Genomic DNA, 21,354 nt, shown 5'->3' on the forward strand with positions numbered 1-21,354 from the left:
CTAGATTAGAGTGGTGCTAGGAAAGCACAGCAGGTCAGGCAGCATCCAAGGAGCAGGAAAATCAACGTTTCGGGCAAAAGCCCTTCATAAGGAATGGAGGCAGGGAGCCTCCATGGTGGAAATCTAAATAGGAGGGGGTTGGGGGTGGGGAGAAAGTAGCAAAGAGTACAATAGGTGAATGGGGGTGGGGATGAAGGTGATAGGTCAGAGAGGAGGGTGGGGGATGGTAGCAAAGATCTACAGTTCTGGGTGGACCTACACACTGGGTGAATGGGGGTGGGGATGAAGGTGATAGGTCAGAGAAGAGGGTGGAGTGGATAGGTGGGAAGGAAGATTGGCAGGTAGGACAGGTCTTGAGGACGGTGCTGAACTGGAAGTTTGGAACTGGGGTAAGGTTGGAGAGAGGAAATAAGGAAACTGGTGAAGTCCACATTGATGCCCTGGGGTTGAAGTGTTCTGAGGTGGAAGATGAGGCGTTCTTCCTCCAGGTGTCGGTGGTGAGGCAGTGGTGGAGGAGGCCCAGGACCTGCATGTCCTTGGCATAATGGAAGAGGGAGCTGAAATGTTGGGCCATGGGGCGGTGTGGTTGATTGATGCGGGTGGCCTGGAGATGTTCCCTAAAGCGCTCTGCGAGGAGGCGTCCAGTCTCCCCAATGTAGAGGAGACCGCATCGGGAGCAATGGATTCAGTAAGTGACATTGGTGGATGTGGAAGGGTCCTTTGGGGCCTTGGATGGAAGTGAGGGGGGAGGTGTAGGTGCAGGTTTTGCAATTCCTGCGGTGGCAGGGGAAGGTGCCAGGAGGGGAGGGTGGGTTGTTGGGGGTGTGGACCTGACCAGGTAGTCACAGTGGGAACGGTTGGGAGGTCATGTTGTAGCCATGCAGGACATTGGTTAGGCCACTTTTGGAACACTGTGTGCAGTTCTGGTCTCCCTGCTATACGAAATACATTGTTAAACTTGAAAGGGGATGCAATAAAGATTTACAAGAATATTGCGGAGATTTGAGCTATAGGGATAGGCTGGGGCTGTTTTCCCTGGAGCCAGGAAGACCTCTATAAACCTTATAGAGGTTTATAAAATCATAATGGGCATGGATAAGATGAATAGCCAAGATGTTTTCCTGTGAGTTGGAGAGTCCAAAGCTAGAGTTAAAAGCCAAAGTTAAAAGTGAGGGGGGAAAGATTTAAAAGGGACAACTTTTGCATGCAGAGCATGATATGTACATGGAATGAGCTGCCTAATTTGATAAATTGCAGGTACAATTGCAACGTTTAAAAGGCATCTGTATGGGTATATAAGTAGAAAGGGTTTAGAGGGATATAGACCGAATGCTGACTGATGGGACTAGATTAATTTAGGATATCTGGTCGGCATAGACGAGTTGGACTGTAGGGTCTGTTTCTGTTCTGCTACTTGAAATTGCAAAATTCTTCCCTTCCAGATATTTTGAACCTTGCCACCAATTGCACCTGGAAACAAATGGTACTGAAACATGACACTAATTGGGTCAAGAGCTATGTGCTGTATTTCAGTTGAATTAATGTCACAATATTAATACTGACTTCAGAATTCTTCCCACTCTATATATGATAGGAATTATTCTGACTTATAATGTTCGCTTGGAGGGAATTCCCACAGAACTTACAATACTTAAGTACCTTGACAAATTTGTAGTTTGACTGTTTCTGCTATTTCACCCATGGTCCTGAAGTCTTTTGTGTAATGCAGGTATTCATCATGTGGCAATGAAGCAATTTGTTGTAGTTGTTCTTCAGTTGCCTTGCCAACTCCAATAGCGAATATATTGATACCTGTTGAGACAGTTCCCATGAGTATGTTGTTTCTCTTCACCTTCAATGCACTATAGAGCCACAGAGTGGGTTATTATGTGAAACACACCAACTGAACAGGTGGTGGAAGCAGGTGTGATTATAACTTCCAAAGAAAATTAGATAAAAACTTAAAGCTTTGCAGGATTTTGGGGAAAGTACAAGGAGAAGGACTAATTGGATTGCATTTTCAAAGAGCTAGCACAGTGATAATGGGCCAAATGGCATCCTGTGCTATGTAATTCTGAAGAACATCTTGTCCTTGGCTGTCGATCAAGGAAAGGTGGACAATTGTGTAATGGGGGCGCATATAGGTAAAGAGTTTACCAAAGAAAAAAGGACTCCAACCAAAGTGGTGTCTGGACTGGCCCCTTACTGAATGCTTTGATTTGATGATACAACTGAAATGAAGACACTTGGTCAATTTCAGATTCATGAGTTAGTTGCCTAGTGCCTGTTCAACAGTGCACTCAACTTGCAATTCATTTTCAATCGGTTGTAAAGGCCACAAATGAAGCATTAGTAAGGTGGTGTAACTGTGCAAGTTGACTACTTACTGCAGCTTTTCTTAGCTTCAGCCTCTGAAAGGTGACAGCACATTAGAATTAGGCAGGTGTGCTGGACACTATTTAGTCATCGATCAATATCACTAAGAATTGATAATTATGATTTTACTGTTTGAGAACTTCGTATGTGTAAATTGGCTGTTGGCTGCTGTTTCTCTTAAATATTAAAAATACAACAGCATTCCTGAATACCTTTGGTGAATGACAATCTATCAATCTCAGACTTAAAAATTAACAGTTGATTTGGCTTCAGTCACCATTTGCAGTCATCAAGTTGCCTGACCTCATAATGATCTCTGTACCTAGAACCAACCCAATTTTCTGCAGATGTTGAGATGTTTAGCTTTATATAGAAAATAATTTATCCTATGCTTTCAAGGTCCAAAGTGCATTACCTCACATAGGCCTACATTGAAATTCTTTTGCCATTCACTTAATCAATATCTTGATGCGATTTTCCAATTTCATCTACCCAATTTACAATAGTGTCTACCCTGATTCAGCAGCTCTCCTAGACAATCATGGGACAGTGGTGAGAATGTACAGTTCCTGTAGCAGATTGGCCATGATCCCATTAAAGCGGAAAAAGACCTGAGGCACTAAATAGCCCCGTGCTACTATGTTTCGGCGTCTTTTGTGCTGATCTGAATAGACAGATAGGACTTTGATTAAATGCCCTAATAATAAACACTGCAGCAGTCGCTATATTGCACTTTGAGACTTTAGCCATGTCATTGAGCTACATATATGGGTAAAATTATTGCTTTGTTACAATGTTGTTTTATCTGCAACTGAAAACCAGTATTCCTAAATAATTAAAATTTAATCAAGTTAAAAGAGAAGATTGTGTCCTTAAATGGCCTGACTGAAGAACAGAATGGCCTACTTCTGCCTTAAAGAAAAAAGACTTGCATTTATAGAGGGCACTTCACAACCTTTCAATGCCCTGCAGGACATATGAAGACTTGTGCTGGAACACGACTAGCTTTATGCAGGAACCCAATGTGATAATGAGCAGTAATCTGTTTGTTTTAGCGGTGCTCACTAAGAGACACGCATTGGCCAGGGCACTGTGAAGAACTCTGCAGCTACATTTTGGAAGATTGCCTTTTGAGACTTTCGATGTTCACCCAAGGGGCCTTAGGCAGCACTCCACTGGCACCAGAGCTTAGGTTTTCTAGAGTGGCCTTTAACTTTATGACTAAAATACAAGATCGTAAGTCAAGACAATGTACAAAAGTAAGTTATACAATTCTGTGGGAGATTCTTTGCATGGTGTAAAATGTGCATTACCAGTCTGCTTTGCTTCAGTTGCCCATTCCACAACATCGGCCTGTTGCCGGCTATCAGTGAGCACAATTGCTATCCTCGGAACGTTTTCTGCAAGGGCTCGAGCTCCTTCGGCCACCTTGAAGCTGTTTTTAAAGATCTGTCTCCGAGGGCGTCCTCTTGTGGGCTGTTGGCCTATGGATTTAGCTCGACTCACTGCAGCCTTGACCTGGTTGACAGTGCTGTAGCGTCGGAGAGGAAACTCATTCCGCACCTTAGAGGAATACTGCACCAGACCCACTCGAGTTGCGTTTGGTGCAACTTCCAAGCCATCCACAATGCTGTTGACAAACTGTTTCACTGAGCGGAAATTATTTGTTCCAAGGCCTTTGGATTCATCAATGAAGAAGACAAGGTCCATAGCTCCATGGATACACTCTACAGCATCCAAACAGAACATTAAACAGAATGTGGGGGTATCACTCACCGATAAACCCTATCTGCACAAAAGTTAACGTACGCTATTTAACTTTTGTGCAGATAGGTATTTTTTAAAAATACTTTCTTGAGAAAGCGTTGTGGCAGAAAGTGCTAAATTGTAATGACGATTAAATAAATCAAGTTTAAGAATTTACAATTTAGAGACAAAATAATTGAAATAGAATAAAGTATAAGCTAATAAAAAGCTGGCACCATTGTGTATGTGTAGAATTGATCACATTTTATTGCAAAATCAAGGTCTTCTTACTTTCGACCTAGTGACGAGATTGGACAAAGTCTGCATGGATTTATGGAAGGGAAATCATGCTTGACAAATTGACTGGAATTATTGATTATATTAATTACATTCTTGACAAATTGACTGGAATTGTGGTAAGTTGGTACAACACAGATATCCAGACAGTGATAGAAAGAACATTGAGCCTAATCGTTATATTGTTTGTTACAAATGTGTTTGGTGTATTAATGTGCCTATATAGAGGAACTCAGTTATGTCCCCACTTCATACGGATTCATCACCAATTCAATGTCCAATTAACCAGGCAGACTCCAATTTTGGATCACTACATCGAGAGGCTAGAGGGTCTCATGTGGTGTAGCGAAAATGACCCTCTCTCTGAGCTAGAGGTTTGGGTTCAAGCCCCACCTACTGCAGAGATGTATGAGATACCATCTCTGAGCAGTTTTAATAGAAAGCATCTAATGAAGCTACAACACAAAAAGAGGCCTTCAGTCCCAACTGATGAGACCCTGTTCATTACTTTTAATCTATCCTGGTACTCTTTTCTTCTTTTCCACCTTCCCCAAAATAAGAGCTCTCATAGAGACACTGCACAGCAATGGCTTTACAACTCCAATAATGATCAATGTGAGGTTACACAATGCTGAGAGATCTCAGGCTTACCTTCAGATGGTTATTTATCCAGTTAAAGTGATGAGCCATTCACAAATGAGTACAAAATGATAAGGGGCTCTTGTAGTGTAGGAGGAGTATCCATCTCTCTGAGTCAGGAGGTCTAGGTTCAAAACCTACCTGCTCCAGAGAAGTGTAATGACATCTCTGAGATGAGGTAATATGTAGAGAAGCTGGAGCATAACAATGCTCCTCTGGAAGGCTGTGTCCAGTTTTGGTTGCCCAGTTATAGGAAGGATATTAGGCTAGAAAGCTAGAAAGGTTTGAGAAGAGATTTAACAGGATGTTGCCAGGTATGGAAGGTTTGAGTTATAAAGAAAGGCTGGATAGGTTGGAACATCTTTCACTGGAGCATAGGAAGTTGAGAGGTGACCTTATAGAGATTTATAAAATCATGAGGGATATCAATAGGATTAGTGGTAGGTGTCTTTTCCCTAGGATGAGAACTTTCAAGACTAGGGGCATATTTTTAAAGTGAGAGGAGAGAAATTTTAAAAAGACAAGGGACAAATTCTTTTACACAGAAGGTGGTTTGTGTGTGGAATGAACTTCCGGAGGATGTGGGTACAATCACAAAGTTTAAAAGACACTTAAATAAGGACGTGAATAGGAAAGGTATGGAGGTATATGGGCCGAAGGGACTAGTTTAGCTTTGGGATTATGTTCAGCATGGACTAGTTGGACCGAAGGATCTGTTTCCATGTAGCATGACTCGATGACTCTTGTGACACAGTGGTGGTGTCCCATACTCTGAGACCTGAGGACCTGTATTCATGTCCCAACCACTACAGAGGTGTGGAGGAATGTCCCTGTGCAGGTTGATTGAAACTATCTGTATAGTGACAGTAAATCTACAGAATGGAGGTGGCCAGCGAATACTCAACCAATCAAGTTTGCTGATCTACCTCATTTATTTGTTTAACAATCCAGCATTTTGCTACCTGCATTCCATTTTGATTCCTTGTAATTCCCAAACAATGAGTCTTTGAATCAGAATCCTCCGATGTATGTGGTGCACAAGTGACTCTGGGATTGTGATTTGGGCAAGTTTCATCAAGCACATCTGTTTAATTTAGTGTTTCCTGTCAATGATGATTGAATGACTGTTTCTACATCATTGAATCCCTACAGCATGGAAATAGGTCATTCAGCCTGTCAAGTCCACACTAACCATCCAAAGAGCATCCCACCCAGATTCACCCCCCATCCTTGTAACCCTGCATTTCCCACAGTTAACCCATCTAGTTTGTACATCTCTGGACACAATGGGCCAATTAGCACAGCCAATCCAGTAACCTGCACATCTTTGGACTGTGGGAAGAAACCAAAGCACACATGGGAGAATTTGCAAACTCCACACAGACTGATGGTGGAATTGAACCTGGGTCCCTGGCGCTGTCAGGCAGCAGTGCTAACGACTGAGCCACCCTAAATACATTGTTTGGATTGGAATAAAAAGGAATTTGGCTTGTTATGAGACAGGGTTTAGAAGAAGATGAAATGGTGTGTTGTGAGAGTGAGTAGTTGCTGAGGGACATACGCAGACATGTCTTGCCATCGGGGTGAAGTTTATATCCTTTCCGACATCTGCAGAGATAACTGTCCTCCGTGCTCACACAATCATGTTCACAGTTGTGCCTGGCCTGGACACAGAAATCAATTCCTGTAAAAAGGACAAAGAACGTATTGAATTGTGTTAATTTAAAGCAGCTGTTACTCTTTTTTTTTCCCCAGTAGTACAGATATTTTAAATCAAGTTGCTCAGAGATGTTATTAGGCCTGACCCCAGGTCTCCAATCTCAGAGGTAGGGACACTACCACCACACCACAAGTGCCCTACAGGCAAGGTACTGTATGTTAAGCATATACAAGTCGTTTAGACTTTTCAGTTCGAACTGGGGGTGTGGTTAAGCTGATAGAGGTCTGTAAGATTCCAACAGGTTAGGTCTCAAAGGTGTGTCAGAAAATATATCAGAATATAATAATGCCATGTGAAAAAACCCACTCACGGTGATTTTAATCTTGCTATAAATTGGAATATTCAGATTGGCAGAGATAACCATGAGGAATAATTTGTAAGTGAATTTCTTAGAATAATATGTTATGAATCTGACCCAGGATAAGGCTTTCCTTGGATCTATAGATGTGTATCGAGGCAGGTTTAAGAAATGATGTCAGAGTAAAGGATCCCCAAGGAAATAGTGATCATAACATTTAGCATTGTTTGAATGGGAAAAGTGTTGGTTGGAAATTAAGCTTAAATAACGATAATAACATGGGAATGAGGACAGAGCTGGTCTGATTGGAGGGGGAAAGGAGTTTAACAAAAAAAGATGGTTGATGAACAATGGCAAACGTTCAATAAAATAGTTCATGACTCACAATAAAGGTATATTCCCATAGAAAGAAGGTTTCTAAGAAAGGGATAAGCCAACCCTGGTTAACCAGGGAAGCTGATTAGCATCAAATTGAAAGAAGAAAAATATACAGTATGGCAAACCTTAGTGGTAAACCAGAAGATTGGGAAAATTTTCAAAATCAACAAAAGATAACTAAATGAATAATAAAGAGGCAGAAAATAAACCTTCAGCATAAAGCAGCAAATAATATTAGGATGGAAAGCAAGAGTTTTCTTAAATAAGTAAAAGAGAGTGGGAAAACTAACTGTAAGCCCCTCACAGGATGACATTGGGGAATCAATAATAGGGAAACGAAAAAAGACAGAGGACTTGATTTTTATTTATTAATGTAGGAGACACCAAAGAATTCCAGAAATATTAAATAATTCAGAGGCAAAGGATGAGAGGAACTAAATTCAATAATTAACACAAGGGCAACAAATGGGGAGAAAGATTAACAAATTCCCTAGACCTGATGGATTGCATCCTAGATTATTAAAGGAAATAGCTAGAAGTCACACGACGCCAGGTTATAGTCCAACAGGTTTGTTTGAAATCACAAGCTTTCATTCAGATGAACTTCACCTGACAAAGAGGCAGTGCTCCGAAGGCTTGTGTTTTCTGACTTTGTTCCCCCTACCCCAGCCGAATCCAACACCGGCACCTCCACATCAAAGGAAATAGCTACAGAAAGAGTGATAGTAATTCTCCAGGAATCTTTAGATTCTGGAAAAGCACCATACAATGAGTGCTTTAAAAAGGGGTCGGTAACAAAAAGCAGGTTACTGTAGGCCAGTTAGTTAAATGCCTGTTGTTAATATCTCCTTACACTCTAATGTAAAGGATATAATAGCAGAGCACTTCAGAATAAATGATATGATCAAGCAGAGTCAGCCTGACTTCAGGAAGGAAAGATCACGCCCCTGGCAAATCTATTAGAATTCTTTGAGGGGGTAACAAGCAGCACTGCAAGGCATCGGACATGCTGTCCCCTTTAACCCTTCAGATCTAATTGTAACCTTCTTTAACACTGTTGAACCTCACCATCACATTCTCAGCTACGATTAGGACAGGCTTTTTATTTATTCACAGGATGTGGGCATTGCTGGCTGGGCCAGCATCTACTGTCCATCCCTAATTGCCCAGAGGGCAGTTAAGAATCAACCACATTGGCTGTGGATCTGGAGTTACATGTAGACCAGACCAGGTAAGGATGGAAGCTTTCCTTCCCTCAAGGACATTGGTGACCCAGATGTATTCTTCCTGACAATCAACAATGATTTCAAGGTCCTCATTAGACTCCAGATTTTATTGAATTCAAATTCCACCATCTGGGTGGATTCGAACCCAGGTCCCCAGAAAATTACCTACTTCTCTGGATTAATAGTGTTGTGATAATACTCGGCCATTGCCGACTAAACACTGGCCTATAATTCAACACCCATTTCACATGAAAGTGTTTAAAAAACATTCCCTTCAAATGGTCAAAGCGATTTAAACTATGACACCAACTGGCCTTACTTCGGCAGGTTTTCTGATCACTGTTGAGGACGAATCCTTTTTTACATTTGCAAATGAAAGACCCTGGCGTGTTGACACATATCTGTTCACATCCATGGCCAATCACTCCGCAGAGATCCGTATCTGTGCACAAAAAGAGAAAGGTTTATCGTTAGTGAAATATTTCTCAAAGGTACATGATGAAAGACCACGAGGGGAAGATGAAGAGATGTGGAATGTTGAGCTTGAAAAGGTGTGGGAAACTGATTCAAAAGGAACTTTTCCAAAGATTAAAATTAAAGCAAAAGGCAGTGTTATACTGGAGGAGGGACGTGTGGGATGAATTAGATAGCTGTTTCAGAGAGCTGGCAGAGGTTCAATGGACCAAATGGCCTCCTTTGGTGCTGCATTAATCTATTTATCTACACTTCCTGCATAAGCAAACCCTGTGCATTACCTTCTATTTTGACCAAGACAGATTACTCCTTTCAATAAATGATTGACATTAGGAAATTATCCTGAAGGACTTCTTCACGATAGTGACAAGTACAGCTGGGTGAAGACGCATCAATTGCAGTGAATGAAACTTCAAAGGGTTTCATTGAGCTGGATTCCATTTAAAGGCAAAACAAAGTGGGCCAGCAAACTTCCAAAGATTTTATCAATATCTGCTCATGGGTAAGTTGGACTTTCATGCAGTTCATCTCAAAGTTAATTCACTGAGAGAACTTGCATTTCTACAGCACCTCTTCCACCAATCTTCCTAAAAGGACTCCTGAATGCTTACAATGCAATTTGACATTACCTCCTCTCGGCCTTGCTGCAGTTTCAGCAATGACCACTGCTCCAGGTGGCACTGTCAGAATGAGTGAGTTGCTTGCCTCTTATTGGTCAGCTTTCTGAGGTGTAACTTCCTGTACCAGTCTATCATCAGCCAATGCTTACTCATGGTTGCATGGTTACCCTTCTTTACCTGGTGATATTTTGAAAGTAGAGTTCACAAGACCCCTTAAAACCCATCCTTTAGACTGATGCAAAAAAAAGGCCATTTGTCTATCTAGCCAGTGCTGGCTCTCTCTACACTGATCCTGACAGTCCCTAACCTCAGGCTGTAGCCCTGCAAGTTTATCTTTTTCAAGTGCTCATGATTTCCTTCTGGAATCATTCATTATCTCCATTCTCACCCTCCTCCACTAAAATACCTATCCTGTAGGCCGTGAGTTTCAGATCTTTTCAAATCTATTTGTTATAATAAAAATCTTCTTTATCACATTCTGATGCAAGGTCTTAAATCTGCAACCCTAGTCCTTAGGATGGCAACCAATGGAAACGGATTATTTTTGCTTATGTCTCTAAATCTGTCATAGTTGGGAACAATTCTCTCATGTCTCTCCTCATTCACCTTCACCCGAGGACCTGCTCAGATTCTCCAACTTCATCCTTCAACTAAATTCGCTCATCCCTGGGACTGGTCTGGTAAAAGTCCTCATCCCTCTCTCAAGTACCCCTCCTCAGGCTTGGTGACCAAACAAATTAGGTGCCACACTCGAGTTGTGGCCTATTGAGAGTTTCATAAACATTCAGCAGAGCATGCCCGCTTTTGCACTAAACATCTCTTTATATGAAGCCTAAGAGAGCACATGATTTGCCAAATAATCTCCCAATATGAGCTGGCGCCCTCAAAGATCAGTATACGTGCACCCACTGATCCCACACACCCATAAAACTCTTTTGACCCATGCCATTAAGTGTATATTACCTCTCCCTCTCTTTGGGATGCACTTCGCATTTGGACAGATACATAGATAGGAAAGGTTTCCAGGGACATGGGCCAGACACAGGCAAATGGGGCTAGTTCAGTTTGAGAAACCTGGTCAGCACGGACGGGTTGGGCCGAAGTGTCTGTTTCCATGCTGTATGGCTCTACGATTCTCTGTATCAAATTGCATTCTGTCAGACTGTCGCTGCCTTGCTTGGCATCATTTTCCCTGTCTGCCACATCTCCAAGGCTAGTACCATTGGCAAATTTTGAAATTTTATACTGTAATCCAATATCCAGGTCAGTTGGACATATTTTTAAAACAATAGCAGTACCACGAAAAGCCATCATTCTGAGAGTCAAAAATTGTTGTGACTTGCTGTTTTCTGTATTTGGCCAATTTTTGACCCAAGTTGGAAGTCTTGCTACTTGAACCTCAGTTTAAGATAGTGTGGTCTTTTGCACTCACTTGAGAGGGCAGATAGCGTTTAGGTTTAATGTCTCAACTGAAAAACAGCACCTCTGGCAATGCTGCACTCCCTCAGTGATGCAATGGACTGTCGGTCTACATTTTGTGCCTAAATGTTTGTTGTGAACTCATAATCTTGGGAACCTCCTGATGCTAAGGGTGAGAGCATTGGCCACAAAACCCTCTACATGGCTAAATGTTAAACAGTGCATTTGAAACATAATGGTGCTATTCCCATCCCATCCCCCCCCCCACACCCCCCCCCACCTCCCCCCCAACATACCACATATTTTGGTTTGGAATTCAGAGAGGAGAGTTTGGATCATGCTGAAATTCTGCACAAAGAACACGTGTTTCTCATGTGGCTCGCTCCCAATCAGCTGGAGTGTCTGCATATCGACTCTCCCTACACCCACGGCGAATATTAGAATTCCTGAGTCTCTTGCTTGAGCTGCTACTTCTGCCACCTTGTCCTGGGGTCTCCCGTCCGTCACAATAATCGCCACGCGTGGTACGTTCCAATCGAACGGCCTTGCCCCCTCCTGAGTGGAGAATGCCACGTTCATCGTGAATTCGATGGCCAGCCCTGTCATGGTGCCAGTTGCCAGGTGCACCATCTCCTCAACTGCGCTCATCATGTCCTCCACCTTCCTGTGGGTTTTGAGGGAGAACACACTTTCGACAGTGCTTCCGTAGAGGACAAGGCCCACTCTCGTCTTGGCCAGACCAATGTCCAGGAATTTAAGGATGTTTTTGATGAATTCCTTCACTTTCTCAAAGTCAGGAGGAAGTATACTTCGGGAACTGTCAATGATGAAGACTAAATCTAAGGCCTTGCCAACGCATCGTTCCTCTGTAAAATAAAACACAATATTTACAGTCTAGAAAATGCATTGGAGTACAGGTAGTTCTTCTATTAAGTGATGGTTGCTTTGTCATACAACTCTGTGTTATAGAAAAATTGCATTTTAGAAACAGCACACAAAGTGTTGGTGACGTAATTGCATCACAGCCAATACATGTTTTAAAAGTTCACACTTTAGAAACAGTGTCCCCAATCACGTTACAGCGAATTCGTATTATCGAAATGTACTTATAGCAAAATGACCTGTAGCTTCTGTCATGGGTAAATACCACAGGAGCAGGCCATTTGACTCCTTGAGTGTGTTCTGTCAATCAATGGCTGATCGAGAAGACACCCTCCTTTATTCTTCCACAGGACAGGCCATAATTGGCAAGCCCAACATTTGTTGAACAATCCTAATTACCTTTTGAACTGAATGACTTGCTCGGCCATTTCAGAGGGCAGTTAAGAGTCAACTACATCACTGTGGATCTGGAGTCATATGTAGGCCAGACCAGGTACGGATGCCAGATTTCCTTCCCTAAGGGATGTTAGTGAACTAGAAGTGTCTTTTTAAATTTAAGCACAATCAATAGTTGTTATCAATTCCAAGACAAGTTTTCAATTCCAGCTGCTCATGGTGAGATTTGAACTCATGTCCTCAGAGCAATGGTTTCAGGCATCAGCATTGCTAATCCACAATAACATCGCCATCCTTCCTGCCCCAGAACCCTTAATCACTTTGGGTAATAAGAACCTCTCAATGTATTTTAAAACTGACAACAAATTTAGCATCAACTGCCAAGTTTCCAAATTTCTTGATTTTACTCCTGAAATTTCATTTTTTGATTAAAGCTCCTAGATCAAGATCCACACCTCATCTCCATGCCTCCAAACAGTGAAAATACTTTTTCCTGATCACCTCTTTTTTGTTCTCATTAATATCTTGAAAATTTCTATCAAATCGTTCCATTCCAACCATGGTTTCGTTCAGTAGTTGTTTGGTGCTGTCCTCCCAAGTACAATAAAAATTTTATAATTGAGATTTCTTTCACTCCTTTGCTCCCTCAACACATTATCACAAGGATTTCGGCCTTCACGTCACCTCATCATCTTCTCACTCCTCTGAGATTACTGGCCTCTGATCCACTCAAATGTCTTCCTCTGAGAAACTCCCAGCACATGTTCAAAGCCATCTCCTTGATCTCACTGTCTGCTCCTTACAATACCATAGTTTCAATCATAGACAGGGTTAGCTTTGTTTACATCTTTAAGCATCTAAGGCCCCCTTTGACACCTCCAACCTTCCCTCCATCCATATAGCCCCTGGAAAAAGTGAGCCCAAATTCATTCACAGCTGCACTTTCATCATCTAGCCTTTGACCTTCCATTTTCCATGACATTCCTCCAACAACTGATTCACTCATATGCACTGTGTCTGATGTTCCCATCCCCAGTGAAATGGTACTTTCTCATGTGACGATGCTGTCGCTTTGAAAAGGTTATTTTGTACTTGGTTTTTTTGAAGAGAGGTCGTAAAGGCAGAGATGCCGAACGGTCTGTTTCATCAATGTGGTCAGTGGTCAGTTCTCCCAGTTCAGGTTTTTCTAGTTTGTTTTAGCTGTAGCAGTCACAAGATGTGAGAGTCCGGGGGAGTTATAAGCTTCAGTAAAGAATTCCTCTGACTTTCTTCTAAAATGTCTTGCTGGAAATTGTTCCCTCCTGCCAGTAAGAATCTGTGTTTGAACTTACCTTTTTGTCAAAGGTGTGTCTATGGGATGTTACTGTATCGGGTTGGTTAAGTTTTCCAATAGTTGAGTGGGTTTCTCTTTGGAGGGTCGGTGTGGACTTGTTGGGCCTAAGGGCCTGTTTCCACACTGTAGGTAATCTAAATCTTAAGTTATTCTAAATTCTGCTTCCTTTGTTCATGTTTTAAGTGTAGTGTTTAAATAAATACTGTTTTGCTTAAAGCCAAGTGGTTTGACCAGCTGCATCATACCTGGAATATCCACTCACATCTACCTTTAAAATAAGAAAAAATTAGGGTCTAGGCTACCCTCTTAAATATTTTGAGGGGATTTGGTCTGCTCCATAATGCTCTCTCATCCTGACTGTTCCCCTGGCAGGGTACCCATCTCCACTCCCTTACAGCAAAGGACGCAGGCATGAAAGGATATGACAGACAATGGTTTGGTCATCGTTCAGCAGATTTGGCTGGAAAATACCATCGGATCCTGTTGTCATCTGTTAAAACCACTGACTATTCCAGAATCCTGCTGGAATACGTTCCAGATCATAGCATACTCACTGTGCTACCATTAGCAGCAAAAACAACAGGACAAACAACATTAAGGATAGAGGATTGGCTAACTAAGAGGAGACAGAGAAATGGGATAAGGTGGACATTTTCAGGATGGCAACCTGTAAAACAATGATATGCCACAGGGATCAGTAATAACCATTATTTTCAATATATAAAATACGAGGATAAAGTGCTGAAGATCAGAGTCAAAAAGTGTGGTGTTGGAAAACACAGCAAGTCAGGCAGCATCCGAGGATCAGGAGAATCGACGTTTTGAGTGTAAGCACTTCATCAGGAATGTGGATGAGGATAGCCAGGTTTGTGGATGACACAAAAATTTGTGGGAAGGCAAGTGATAAGAATGACACAAAGAGTTTGCTGAGAAATATAAACATGTTAAGTGAGTGAGTAAAAGTGTGGCAGATGTAATGTGGGGATGTGTGAAGTTATGCATTTTGGTAGGAGGATTGGAGGAGCTGAATATTACTTAAATGGAGAAAGACTGCAGAACGCTACAACACAAAGTGATTTAGGAATCCTTGTCCATGAATCACAAATTGTGTTTTCCTTCCTAACTGCCAGCTGAACTTGCATGTTTTCCTTTAGGGAACTCAGACTCCTAAGTCCTTTTGTGCTTCAGATTTCTGAAGCCTTTGCCACATAAACAATAGCCCACATCTCTATTCTTCCGACCAAAGTGCAGAACCTCACACTTGCCACACTGTATTCCATCTGCCACTTCTTTGCCAACTCTCCTAGCCTATCCAAGTCCTTCTGCAATCTTCCCACTTCCTCAGCACTATCTGTCCCTCCCACCTAGCTTTGTGTCATTCGGATGGAGAATCACCAGACTCAAAATGTGAATTCTACTTTCTTCCCAGAGGTGCTACCTGATTTGCTGAGTTTCTGTCACATTTTCTGATTTTGTTTCAGACCTGTAGCATCCGCAGTTGTTTTATCTTTGTGTCATTAAGTTTCCTCTTAACCTTCTCTAAAAAGAACAACTGCATCCTCTCTGGTATCTCCACATTACAGTGATAACTCAGCTCTGGTATCTTTCCTCAATGTGAACTTTACAGGATCTTTTTCAATATGCAGGAGGTATGGATGGAAGATTAGTTGTTGCTGCTTATTTAACTCACTCCCAGTTTTTTGATATGGTCCCTTTTCCTTACCGAGATGCTTTAGTGCCAACTTGTGTCATCTGTTGTTTTGAGCTATCTGCCAGTACTCACCAACATATTGTTGTGCTGCGATTTCATCCCCTGTGCTCACTTTGGATTGTTTTGCATGCTGTGTTTTTCTGGCCAATGCAACATTCTCAACCAGTGCAATTTCCAAAAGAAGCAGGAGGAAGATATTTTGCGGTGTCATCTTCATACCTGAGGAGTTATAAGAACAGACGAACATTAAGAATAGGGAAGTCAGCCACTATTCCCATCTCGAGCTTCTTCAGTAACATCAGTGCTCAACTTCATTGGCTCCAGCTAAGTCTTACAGTTCTCCCTGCATCCCAAATTCACAACATGCACACCCATCTATTGCTGTCAATACTGAACACTCCACAACCCTCTGAGGTAGAGAATTCCAAAGGTCTGCCGCTCTCTGAGTGAAGAAATTCCTCCTCATTTCAGTCCCAAATGTCAATCTCTTAATCTGTGATAATGCCCCCAGTTTCTAGACTCTCCAGTTGGTGGGTGGTGGAAGGGTGGACATACAGTCACCATCTATTCTACTAAGTCCTCACAGAATCTGATAAATTTCAATGAGATCACTTCCCATCCTTCTAACTCCAGAGAGTATAGGTTGTCTTTTCCTTGACCTTGGGAACCCATGTGCCATGAATTGAACAAAGTTGCCCTTTGTCTATTTTTAATGTATGATTTCTGTTATTAATATAGGCACCAGATTATGGCGACTTAAACACTTTTCACTGTACCTTTTGCAAATGGTAATACATTACTGTTCTATTTTATTCTTTTGTAATGACATGGAGAAAGACAACTGAACCAAATCAGCAACACGGTAACATTAAAGCATTCAAAAATCCTTAAAATTGACCCCAATGGTTCCTCATTAGAGTTTTTGAATAAACAATCCCAGACTGTGAGAATAGTCAATCTTTGACACCAGTTTGTAGTTTAGAACAAAAAACATTGTAATTTATTAACAATAAAATAACTTTGGTAGTGTATGATTAAACGACAAAGTAATGTAGTTGGTTGATACTAAAACCCAAAAACCTTTGATATCAGCTCAATTCACACAAAAGAGAGACAGACAGACAGACAGACAGACACACACACACACACAGACACACACACAGTTAAAGGATGAATAAAAGAAAAGAACAAAACTGGCTGGATTGCTTCAGTGGGTTTCTCTGTAGAACGTATTGCTCTACAGGCTTGAGCCATGGTTCCTTGGTTGATTACCTGAAGATGTCGATTATGGTTGATTTTACAGTTCACCCAGATAAAGGCAGGAATACATCTAGCTTGGTTTTCTATTCTCTGAATGACTAAGAGATGCTTGTGGGAGGTTAGGTATGGAACTTTCAAATCTTCAAGCTGTAGCATCAATAATCAGAGAAAATACAGTCCAAAACTCAATTCAAATGCTGTCCTCTCCCTGACAGACTGACCTTCCCCTCCATCAGGTCCCAGTTCTCATTCAATATCTACCATCTGTTAGGGCATAAGGTCCATTCCAAACTTGCTGTAACCAACTCCCAAGGACTGGCTGCATTAATAAACAACTTCAGTCAATCTGTTTACATGTAATGCTCTTACCGGTTGATGCCACATCTGTAGAACCTTTTGATCAGGAACCAATCTGCAAATAACTTCCAGGGCTGGCCTCACAATTAAACAAAAGCTTTTCGTTTACGATTCTATGGTCTTTTTTTCGTTTTAACACAAGTTGTTACTCACAAGTCATTGTTAGCTTACAATTCTCAGTTTCCAGTTCCATAAGAAAATTGATAAAAGAGTAAAATAAAATCAAGGAAAATCAGCAAGGGCTTTAGCAAGGTCCCTACTCATTGGAAACTTTCAGTAATAATGTTTCATTGCACTATCTATCAGAGTAGCTGAATGAGTTAGACCTTTATTCACCAAAGGGCTGATTTTATTGAAATGTACAAGATTCTGAGGTGGTGTGACAGAGTAGATGTTGAGATGTTTCTACCAGCTGGGCAGTCTCAAACCAGGACACATTGTTGCAGAATAATCACTGAAAACTGCGATGTGAGGGAATGTCTCTTCCCAGAGTGGAGTGATTGCCTGGGGTGTCTACTCAGACAGTTTAATGATCCAGCCCAAATTATGGATCACATACGTGGACGATACCTTTGTTATCATTGAATGGTCCAATTTGGAAAGTACACACCATCTCATCAATTCCATACTCACCGGGATCAGGTTCACCAGAGAAGAACAGGACAACAACTAACTCCTGTTCTTTGACGAACAATGGGGAATTCCTTACCAGAGTGTATAGAAAGGCCACACATACAGACCAGATCCTTAATTACAACAGTAACCACCCCAATGTGCACAATCAGAGCTGTGTCAAGATCCTGCTTAAACAAGCTATAATACGCTGCAACACCTCAGAACTCCACATAAAAGAAGAGGAATACCTATACAAAGTTTTTGCCAATAATGGGTACCCTAGCAGCTTCATCTGCCAATGCCTGGCATACAAACAATACCAAGAAGACACTGTGCCCCTCGACACACTGACCACCCTATCCTACACTTAGAAATGTCTCAGAACTAACAATGAGACTTTTATGCCCTCTGGGAATAATGACTGCACTCAAACCCACAGCCACACGTCGCCAGCTACTATTCAGGACAAAAGACCCCATACCCACAACATGCACGATGAATGTGATGTATAAAACACCATGCAGCAACTCTGAGAAAATTACATAGGACAAACAGGCAGGAAACCTACCAGCAGAATACATGAGCATCAGCTAGCAACAAAATGACATGACCAATCCTCCCTCATATTAATGTACACTGACAATGAAAGACACCAGTTTAACTGGGACAACGTCATGATAATGGGACAGGCTAAACAAAGACAAGCTCAGGGAATTCCTGGAGGCCTGATATTCATCCACTGGTGCCATAAACAAACACGTTGAAATCGACCCCATTTACAGTACCAAACCAGAACCAGAACCACCTGCCATGACAGACAGAACCGTATAAATTCTGGGCAGACCACAATGACAGCACTTCACAAGAGGCTACACAGCACTGAAGATGTCACCCAGAAGGGTGATGAAAAGCTTACAAGATAACCAACCAGCTCAGCGAACTGACAAACAACTTCAAATACATGGTGTAGCTGAAAAGACAGGCGTATGGCTGCTCCATTTTGCAGTTATCCACAGAGTTCTAATCCAAGATCCTTACAGAGACAATGAAGAAAAGGTTCACAACAATGGTTCCAGGGATGAGGGACTTTAGTTACAAGGAGAGATCAGAGAAGCTGGTTGGGAAGGCTCTCCTTAGATGGAGAGGGGAGATTTCCTTTATTCTTTCATGGAACGTGGGATGTCACCAGCAAACTCAGCATTTATTGCCCATCCCTAATTGCCTGGAGTTAGTTAAGAGCCAACCACATTTGCTGAGGATCAAGTCACATACAGGCCAAATCAGGTCAATACAGAAGATTTCCTTCCCTCAAGGAAATGAATGAACCAGACAGGAGTTTTACTTAAAATAAATCATTGAGATTTATCATAGTCACCATTACCATTAATATCCAGTGACGTTACAGTGAAATCACTATCGTCATTTTGATAGATCTGTTCAAAGTCCAGAGGATCTGGACAGAGAGAAATGGTTACCTATTAGCAGAAGGGTCGATAACTGGAGAACGTGCTTTCAAAATGATTAGGAAAAATATTGAAAGCAAGATGAGAACTTTTTTTTATACAATGAATTGTATGCTTTGGAATGTACTGCCTGAGAATGTGGTAGAAGCAATTCATTGTTGATTTCAAAAGAAAATTGAATAAGCATCTGGACTTAACTATGGAGAAAGGTGGGGAATGTGTCTAAGTTCCTTTTTGGGAGGGTTAGTGTGATGAGGTTTTTAGTCATTTGTTACAGTCCTGGGTGTGCCCCCAATTTTATATTACAGTCTGTTTAGGTCCCAGTAACATTTTTGTCTAAAGTCAACAGTTTTTTGAAATCCTAGGTACTTATTAAGAGAGTAAAGCCACAACTTCCAGTTTTCAACAGACTGCAGAAGTTTATTGTGCATTGTCAGGAAAGGAAAACAATCTACAAAATGCTTGCAATTTATATTCTAATATTCAAAATTATCATGAGGTAAAATGAATGAACAGTTAATGATAGTGAAATACTCCCCAGAGCACATCAAGATGCAGTCACTCATTTCTCTGTAACCCAGCTAAATTTTAGTGACACTATGGATAACCAAATCTCATTAAAATTTTCTCTCCTTCATGAAAGATTAGAACTCTTTACTTTTGAATATCTAGTCTGTGAATTTCCTCAAAGGCTGCATCAATTGTCACCTGCTGGTGATTCAATCTCTTCTCCTGAAACAGAAACCCTGTGGACCCATTAAGCTGCACTCCTGCCTTTAATTACACGCGCAACTGTGAATGTTTCACAGACAGAAAGTAGCAGAAAATCTCCCAGTAACTCTTCTCGCTTGGCAGGTAACTAGGAAGAGCAAATTGCCTGTTGAAATGATTAGGGTGAAAAACCATCTTTAGAAGCACTGAAAGGGGGAAATTCCCAATCAGTGAATGAAAGATAGCATCGCTATGGAAACATCATGGTCTGAGCAGGAAGGAAGGGGAAGGAAGTGATTCAATGTGCGTTACTCAAACTGGGGTCAGAATTGTTTTCTCTTTCTTTTACTTTCCCCACTGTAAAGACCTGGGCCTTCTCTTGTCTCTTTGTGTGGCTGTATCTATGTGCATGGGCATTTTAGAAACAGATAGTTTAAGATTTTTAAAAATTCATTAATGGGATGCAGAAGCCTGAGCCCAGTATTCATTGCCTATCCCTAATAATCCCTTGAGAAGGTGGGGGTGAGCTGCCTTCTTGAACTTCTGCAGTCCATACTGTGGCTTGGCCCACAATGCCCTTGGTAAGAGAATTCCCGGATTCTGACCCAGCGACAGTGAAGATCCAGTGAAATATTTCCAAGTCAGGTTGGTGAGGGATATAACAGATCCAGCTGTTTATAATCAATGGTAACCCCCAGAACATTAACAGCAAGGAATTCCAAAAGGCCATACAAGAAAAAAGCAGAATTTAGGCCATTCAGCCCACTGTGTCTGCTCTGCTATTCAATCATGGCTTATGTGTTTCTCAACCCCATTCTCCTGCCTTCTCCACGTAACCCTTGATCCCATTACAAATCAAGAACCTGTCTTAAAAACCCTCAATGATGGCCTCCACAGCCCTCTGTAGCAATGCACTCCACACCATCTGGCTGAAGAACTTCCTCCTCATTTAAAGGGTCACCTCTTCACTCTGAGTCTGTCCTTCGGGTCCGAGTCTCTCCGACTGGTAGAAAAATATTCTTCACATCCATTCTATCCAGACCTCCCAGTATTCCATAAATTTCAGTCAGATCTCTCCTCATCCTTCTAAACTCTATTTAGTACAGATCCAGCGTCCTAAACTGTTCCTCATATTCTAAGCCCTTCATCCCTGGAATCATTCTTGTAAACCTCCTCTGGACCCCCTTCCAGAGCACGTCCTTCCTTAGATACAGGGCTCAAAATTGCTCACAATATTCCAAATGTGGTCTGCAATGTTAGTGATAGTAATTCAGTCATAGCAATGCTATTGAACATCCAGGAACCATGGTTAGAGGGAGTGGTGATATCTTTCCATTCGGATGGATAGAAACTCTCAGATAATAGTGTTCCCACATATCTGCTGTAAATGGTCATAGGTTTCGAAGGTTATATAGTTATAAATCAGCAATTCG

The 21,354-nt window shown here is 41.7% G+C and overlaps 1 protein-coding gene across 1 annotated transcript in view; it reads right to left on the reverse strand.

Moving 5' to 3' along the window:
* The window catches only part of LOC122549526 (matrilin-1-like), a 30,477-nt gene that overhangs the window by 4,935 nt on the left and 4,188 nt on the right, over window positions 1-21,354 (reverse strand). Inside the window, exons 2-7 of the mRNA XM_043689382.2 lie at window positions 15,588-15,734; window positions 11,490-12,059; window positions 9,000-9,122; window positions 6,620-6,742; window positions 3,690-4,103; window positions 1,660-1,812 (exon numbers count right to left, since the gene is read on the reverse strand). Of these exons, the coding sequence (XP_043545317.2) occupies window positions 1,660-1,812; window positions 3,690-4,103; window positions 6,620-6,742; window positions 9,000-9,122; window positions 11,490-12,059; window positions 15,588-15,732 (1,528 nt within the window). The 5' untranslated portion in view covers window positions 15,733-15,734. The remainder of the gene's footprint in view (window positions 1-1,659; window positions 1,813-3,689; window positions 4,104-6,619; window positions 6,743-8,999; window positions 9,123-11,489; window positions 12,060-15,587; window positions 15,735-21,354) is intronic.

Source organism: Chiloscyllium plagiosum, unplaced genomic scaffold, assembly GCF_037043375.1.
Source record: "Chiloscyllium plagiosum isolate Xiang-an unplaced genomic scaffold, Cpla_swu_hap1 HiC_scaffold_4, whole genome shotgun sequence".
Classification (NCBI taxonomy): Eukaryota; Metazoa; Chordata; class Chondrichthyes; order Orectolobiformes; family Hemiscylliidae; genus Chiloscyllium; species Chiloscyllium plagiosum.